The 7791-nt window shown below is 37.0% G+C and overlaps 1 protein-coding gene across 1 annotated transcript in view; it reads left to right on the top strand.

Moving 5' to 3' along the window:
• LOC143028099 (uncharacterized) overlaps positions 1-7401 on the top strand; it is a 15038-nt gene extending 7637 nt beyond the window's left edge. Inside the window, exons 5-6 of the mRNA XM_076189737.1 lie at positions 888-986; positions 3855-7401. Coding sequence (XP_076045852.1) covers positions 888-986; positions 3855-5612 — 1857 coding nt within the window. The 3' untranslated portion in view covers positions 5613-7401. The remainder of the gene's footprint in view (positions 1-887; positions 987-3854) is intronic.
• Positions 7402-7791: the final 390 nt, after the last annotated feature.

The raw sequence follows: 7791 nt of genomic DNA, 5'->3' as shown, positions 1-7791 counted from the left end.
CAGTCTACCAACATGAATCATGTATAATACAGTCATTTCTTTTTGACAAATCTCATCATCACGAATTATAAATTATGAATGTAATATACAAAATAAAAACAAAGATAGTTTAGAAAATTACAAACAAATTAATTATAACCGCGAGAGGATCCTTATTACATATTTGATTGAAAGTGATATATAAACTAAAGAAAATCAAAAAAATCAACACATACAAATATATTCTTGATTTCTTCCTGCGGATTCTGGACCAGCTGAGCAGCTTCCGTATCAGTGTACGAGATGACAGACAGCGTTGGAGCCATCTGTCGGGAATATCGAGAGTAGTCTGTGCGTTTGTTTGTTAGGGTGGAAGGGATGTTTGTTTAACTTCTAGCACAGTCACTAGGAGTATACTTTTATGAAAGTAATATGTAAGTACATCACCGAGTATGCTTCAAGAGGGAGTACACACGTAGAATGAAGTATCCATTGCTATGTAGTATATGGCTTAACATAAAACAAGTGATAATCTTGAGCGAGAAGTGTCCAGTGCATAGGTGTGAGGTGGGTTGGATATAGGAATTCACAGTTCGAGGGCTTAAATAATTCCAGAAACTAAGCAGGGAATACTTTAAGATATTCAGTTGGACTAATATGTTCTAAGTATAGTATGCTGGACTACCACATTTCTAAGATAGACAGTCACAATAGTTGAATAGGCATACGGTTTGTCCCATAGATCAGGTTCTACCTACCTAGCATTAGTTAGTGTATTAAGAATAATACCACCTCTAATATACAGTGCCAGCCTTCTATTGCTCATAACCTTTAGTGGTTATCATATCTAGGTTTGAATTTGGCTACGTACATTACTGATATTACTTTCAATCAATCCGTTGCTCCAGGTCTGTTGCAGAAGACCCATGCCTCCCAGGAAACTGGCTGCAACCACTGGACTGGTGCACAGTCACTCAAGAAAGAGATACTGTGTTGTTGTTGTTTGGGTAAGGGCAGTGTAGAATGAGTTGTTCAGTTTTATCTGTGTGGTGGTTAAATCTGGGGAAATTTGGTTTTGTGGCCAAACCTATTTTCTGTAGATATTGTTTTGAAGTTGGGTACTGGCCAGAAACCAGGGTAGTATTCCTTGCTTCATTGTTTTTTTTTTTCTATTTTAGTTCATTTCACCTTGTCAGTGACACCACGAACAATGAAAGCAATGTTTGTGTTGTTCTTCTAATAGTGGGAGAGATTTATCTGTTGGACAATCAGGGAAAATTTTGTAGAATAGGGAGTTCAGTGGTTGGTCATGAAGTGCTTGTTTTATGATATAAGTGTAGTTTTCTTTACTGATGCATTGTGAGTGGAGTGCAGATGGAATGCTATTTTAGATGCCTAAGAAGGTTGTTATTATATATGTATATCAGGCATATGAAAGTTCAGTATTTCTGTGAAGACTGAAGTTCCATGCATTAAAGAACACAATCTTGAGGTTTGTCATTATTTCCACTTTTTTTGTAACAGGTATAGGCTTGTAACTTTTACTCATAATAATTTTGTGCCATTCTCTATTGATATTCACTATGAGAATTTAATTAATTTGTGAAAACAAATTGTCCCCATTTCTGTGGAAGGGGAAGACACCCCCTCCTACCCACACCCGCTCTCCCACCCACACCCATCACTCAGCCAGTTCATTCCCTCTTAAATTTCCTCATCTTTTTCAGATCCCCCTCACATGCTTTTTATTATTATTATTATTATTATTATTATTATTATTATTATTATTATTCTGTGCTACAAAGTCTTCTGAGTAAGGAGCACCATCCTAGCTTCCTGATAAGGGGAAGTTTATGATGTTAAACTGAATCAATCATCACTTGTATTCTAACCTATCTTATGGTGCATACACTTGTGCCAAATAAATTTTTCTGTATCTTATATAAATGTTCATAGTGATGGTTCTCTCATTCTTGTATTTATATTATTAATTCTATGTTATGATTCTCCTATTAATCTCTTTATGGCTAGAAGCAGATTTACACCATATACTACTAAAAATCTCGTTATGTGGTGTGAATTGGACCCACTCCCTCAGTGACATCCAAACATAGCAGTGACCCAGTACTGTATGTGCTGCTATCATTAAAGTGCACAGTAAATGTTATATGCAAATGTGTAATAAATGAGTGAAAGGCAATAGATATTGAAAAAATATTGCTGAAGCAGAAAACATAAGTTATATTTCTGGTGGATCATTAACATTATTTCACAAATGACTATGGAAATTTTTATTATGCAGGGAAAGAGTGACAATTAAAGCTTCACCCTGTTTGGACTCTTGATATCCTTTGCATATTTTCAGGTATTACTTCTCTTCCTTTTTCAATCCTGGTTTCACACAGTCCCAAAATATCAAATTTCCTTTCCCATTATACCTACATACATATACCAAGGGATTTCCCCCCCCCTTACATGGGAGGTAGCCAAAATCAAAAGGCATGATTCCACCCCCACCCATTTTATCCCCTCTCACTCCACTCCCGTTCACCATTCCTCCCTCTTCTTGGCTCCTCCTGGATGATGGGTATCCCTGCATCTTGCCCATTGCCCTGAGTCAGAAGCATTGTTGCAAAACACAGCGCATCCATAGCAAATCCACTTCATTTATTAGGCAAACCCCCACTCTCCATCCTCTCATGCTGAAAAAGAGAAGATGGGGGGAAATCCCTTCAGGCTTTGTCAAAATATCATTTGCACATAACCACTCCCTAACCTCCCCATCCCCCACCCACACCCATGCATCACAGCATCATACATACACAACAATTCTCCATTTACCCCTATCTTCTGACTTTTCCTATCCTTCCTCAACAGACATCACACTTTCTCAATGCCCCTTTTACCCCATCCATCCATCTCATCCTCAGTTGCTGCCTCCTGTTCACTCCATCCATCTCTATCTTCCACACTTCCTTTACCAATCTTTCCTCACTCATTCTTTCCATGTGTCCAAACCATTCCAGTACTCTTTCATCAACCATATCTCCCAACTCCTTTTCCTTCCCCCCACTCTCCTCCTCACCTCATTTCTCACTCAATACAGCCTAGTAACCCCTACCATACTTCTCAGACATTTCATCTCAAACACATTTAAACTTTTCTACAATTGATTCTTTTCCTTTATAAGTTTTATTATTTTATCCTCCTTATCTTTAATTGTTGATACATCAACATTGGCTATCCAAATGTTCATTTTCATTCCTTGTCATGGGGATAGGCCAGTCTATTCCAAGGCAGTCTGTGTCACTGAGCTGCTAGTTTCATCAGGACTTTTACAGAGCCATGTTAGCTGCCATTGACATTACCAACACCATGATCATAAATGTTGTATGCCAGATTTTATTCAGCTGAGGGTGTTCAAGATAGTGCTGAGTATGTTTTCAACTGTTTTATAGTTAATTCCTTCAGTACAAGGTCACTCAGCTAAATAGAATCTTCTGGTATTAGCCAAAACACAATCTAAGAAGCATATCATTGTAACAAATGGACTACAGTATAAAGGAATGTTACACTTAGCTTTAGCCTTTACAGTATGAGGCCTCTCCTCAGCTGAAAAAAACTATCTGGCATTAGCCAGAACAAAATCTCAGAAGAGCATTATTGTAGCAAAGGGGTTAAGAAAAGATTTGTAGAAATATTTCCTGAAATTCATCAAGTGTATTTTTTTGCCATGATTTCTGTTTTAGGTGTCATTACTTGGAGTGACATATGTTTTCAGTTTTAATCATAAAACTGGAATTTTACTTATGTATATTTTATATATAATTTCAGGAAGCACAGAATGATTCAATGAGAAAGGCATATTTATGAAGAAGGAATCTGAAAAGAAAATGGAGAAAGCCCTGGAAACCATGAATGCTAAAATAGAAGCTAGTCTGGAGGAAAATACAGAAAACATGAATTCTACAATAGACACTAGTTTAAGGGAATACCCAGAATCTATGAATTCAATACTACATGCCATGGATTCTACAATAGATACTAGTCTAGAAGAATATCCAAAAGCCATGATTTCTTCAATAGATGCTTGTACATCATCCCCTGAGATCATCGTCAAGAAAAGAGTTATTAAAAAACCTTATTTGTGTAGTTTCTGTCCTGCTGCATATGCTCACCTCTCAATACTGAAGGTCCATTTAAGGAAACACACAGGGGAGAAGCCTTTTTTGTGTACTTTATGTGGTGCTGCATTTTCTCAGTCAGGTACGCTGAAAATCCATCTTCGCGTTCACACAGGCGAGAGACCATTTAGATGTTCAGATTGTGTTGCAGCATTTGCCACCAAATCTCAGTTAAAAAACCATATAAGGCTTCACACAGGAGTAAGGCCTTTTAAGTGCTCCTATTGTGGCGTTGCATTTCATCAGTCGTCATCACTTACGAGTCATGAGAGAGGGCATACAGGTGAGAAACCGTATCATTGTACATATTGCCAAGAATCCTTTGCTCGATCAGGTCAGTTGAAGCAACACATATTGATGCATACAGGTGAGAAACCGTATGAATGCCGATTATGTGATTCTACGTTTTGTTCTGCTACTGGTTTAAGACTGCACATGCGGAAACACAGAGGCGAGAAGCCTTACAAATGTCAGTATTGTTCTTCTTCATTTGCAGAATCGTCTCATTTGACGGTGCATATTCGCATTCATACAGGCGAGAAGCCGTACAAATGCACCTATTGTGAGGCTTCGTTTTCTCAGTCGTCTTCGCAGAAAAAGCATATTATGACCCACACAGGCGAAAAACCCTATCCGTGTAATATCTGTGGTGCTTCCTTTTTATGGAAACGGACTTTGCAGGACCATGTTAATACGCACACAGGTGCCAGGCCGTATAAGTGTACTTTATGTGATGCGAGCTTTTCACATTCCAATACTCTAGTAGAACATATCAGGACCCATTCAGGCGTAAAGCCCTATAAATGTGAAATGTGCAATAAAACATTTTCAACTTCATCCAATAGAAATAAACATATGGTAGTTCATACTGGCAAGAGGCCTTATGACTGCAGACTTTGTGGGCTTTCATTTGGACGATCCTCCCATTTAAATTCTCATATGAAAAAACATCCAGGCGAACCACCATATCAGTGTGTCTATTGTAAAACTTGTTTTGCTAAGTTTGGTCAACTACGAATGCATATGAAATTTCACAAAGGTCAACCTGAGGAAACTTGCATTTATGACACTTCATTTTCAAACCTAACAACTATTAAAGAACACGCTCAAGCATATATAGAGAAGTCACAAGTGAAAGATCATGCTCACTCATGCACAGATGAAAATTTGGAAGTGAAAGAACACATTCAAACCAATACTGATGAGAAGTTGACACTGAAAGAATATGCTCCAAATCACACAGGTATGAAGTTAGAAGTGAAAGAACACATTCAAACTTATATGGATGATAAGTTAGCAGTGAAAGAACACACTTCAGCTCATATAGATATGAAGTTAGAAATGAGAGAACAATCTCAGATGTGTACATTTGAAAAGTTAGAAGTGAAAGAATCTCAGATGTGTGCAGTTGAAAAGTTGGAAGTTGAACACAATTTGACTCACAGATGAGAAAATAAAAGTGAAAGAACATATTCTGGCATATACAGCTAAAAATTCATAAATTAGAAAACACAGATGAGAAGTTAGAAAAGAAAATACAGCTCTAGTCTTTCATATATCATAGATTAGAAATCATATCAGTGTACCCATTGTGTAGCTATATTTTCCTGATTATGAAAAACATGTTGAGAGTCCGATAACCTTACTTGTAATTTGGACCCACTTGGTTCAAGGTCTTCCCTACAGGTGAATGAAGTTCATGACATATGTCAAAATAAAATGGGGTTGAAGATGTTGATTTGGATACCTTTAATCCCCTACAGCCCAGTCAGGGTCTTCCCTCACAACAGAATGCAGTCACCTGGCATCATCAAGAACAGAGTTTATGAAAGATGCCACTGGTTCAAAGGGATTGGGGATTGATAAGTGGATCACATGAGGATATTCTAGTATTTTGTCATGTGAAACAGCGAATTTGCATATGATTTTTGGTTTTGTATTTGCAAACTGATTTTTTTCTTGAAAATACAAATTCATATGAAATGTGGTTTTAGTTGTATTTCAGAATAAATTGTTTTTTGTTGTTGATCTAACAGTGGCATCATTGTGTCAGAACAGTAGACAAATGGAGAATATGTAAAACAGTAGCAGATAAAGTAATTGAAGATGAGTAGCATTGTGTTTGGAGGTTGAGTCAGAGGAATTTCTTTATTAATCTAGCTAGGAATGATATTGATATTTTAGAGTAGTTAAATGATGAATTAGGTACTGCCATAGAAAGAGGGCATCAGCACCTGGAGAATATTACTAAAAAGAAAATGTGTTCAGTTGTCATTATTAGCATAGGAGTACAGGTACTCCTCGTTTAACGACGACAATTGGGACCAGTGCGCTGTCGTTAACCGAATTGGTCGTTAAGCAAAAGCGTATACATATACATACATGTACTGTATGTACAATGTCCAGCAATACATGTATCTTTATTTTCGTGTATTTTCCCTCTTTCATACAGTACATTAAAGCTTTATTTACTGTTTATTTATGGTGGTTAGGTTCCTAAAATTACCGTATATGACCAAATCCGTGTATGCTGACATTCCATATTGAATACCGGGGTATTTTTTTAGTTTCGACCATGGGCGCAATATAGCAATAGAAAATTAATTATTAATTTTGTAAATTAAAATGTACCAACGTAATATGCAATTTTGTGGGCGGAAATGAAAGTAAAAAATACCATGCTACAAGAAAATATGCTAATGAACGAAGTCGGTAGCATAGGCTCGGGACGCCATCTTGTCGTCTGCCAATGTCTCTCACGATGACGACAACGAGGACGAGCCGGATGACATTTAATTTGCAGGTAATGATTTATTAAACACAGGTTAGGTTAGTTTAGTTTAGGTTAGACGAATTAATTTATCATCCTTTCATTTCTTCGACATCGGCATCTATCATAACAAACATGGTGTACCATTCGTCCGACATGACTTCGTTACTTACGAAATCTGTTTTAGCATTTTTTTTTTCATTTCCGCTCACAAAATTGCATATTACGTTGATACATTATAATTTACAAAATTAATAATTAATTTTCTATTGTTATATTGCGCCCACGGTCGAAACTGAAAATTTACCAGTACTGGTAGTTTTTGCAGCTTGCAGGATGGTAATGTAGACCTAAGCTTCAGAACACTTTACCTCACAGCTAATATCCACCGTACAAGTTCATTTATAACATCATACAAATTTGCCTCAGCCAACTTAATTATCGTACACGTCGTAACTTCGGGAGATTTACGTTAAACGACATCATAAAGCCTGTCGTTACTCCGAGTTGTCGTTAACCAAGTAGGTCGTTAGACGAGGAGTACCTGTACTTGCATTATGATGATGTGCATTCTATGTAATCTAAGTGGTAGCTGAGCCATGGCAAGGATGCCTGTTGCGAGTGTAACCATTAATTATGTTTGCAGAAAGGTTAAACAATAACTTTCTCATGAGGCATAAGTGCCTTTAGAGATGTGATATCAATTTGCAACTTGGTAGCTATTTACACACATTTTAGCCATATTTGTAACCAACTGTCACTTGCCAATCCATTAATCTTTTACCATTTGAGAGTTGCTATAGCTAATCATTTTGTTATTATTCTATATCACATCATAGCAGCAGAATAATCCATTTA

Source organism: Oratosquilla oratoria, chromosome 9 (assembly GCF_046742065.1).
Source record: "Oratosquilla oratoria isolate Oo_2021 chromosome 9, ASM4674206v1, whole genome shotgun sequence".
NCBI lineage: Eukaryota > Metazoa > Arthropoda > Malacostraca > Stomatopoda > Squillidae > Oratosquilla > Oratosquilla oratoria.
This window is presented reverse-complemented; position numbering and strand designations above follow the sequence as displayed.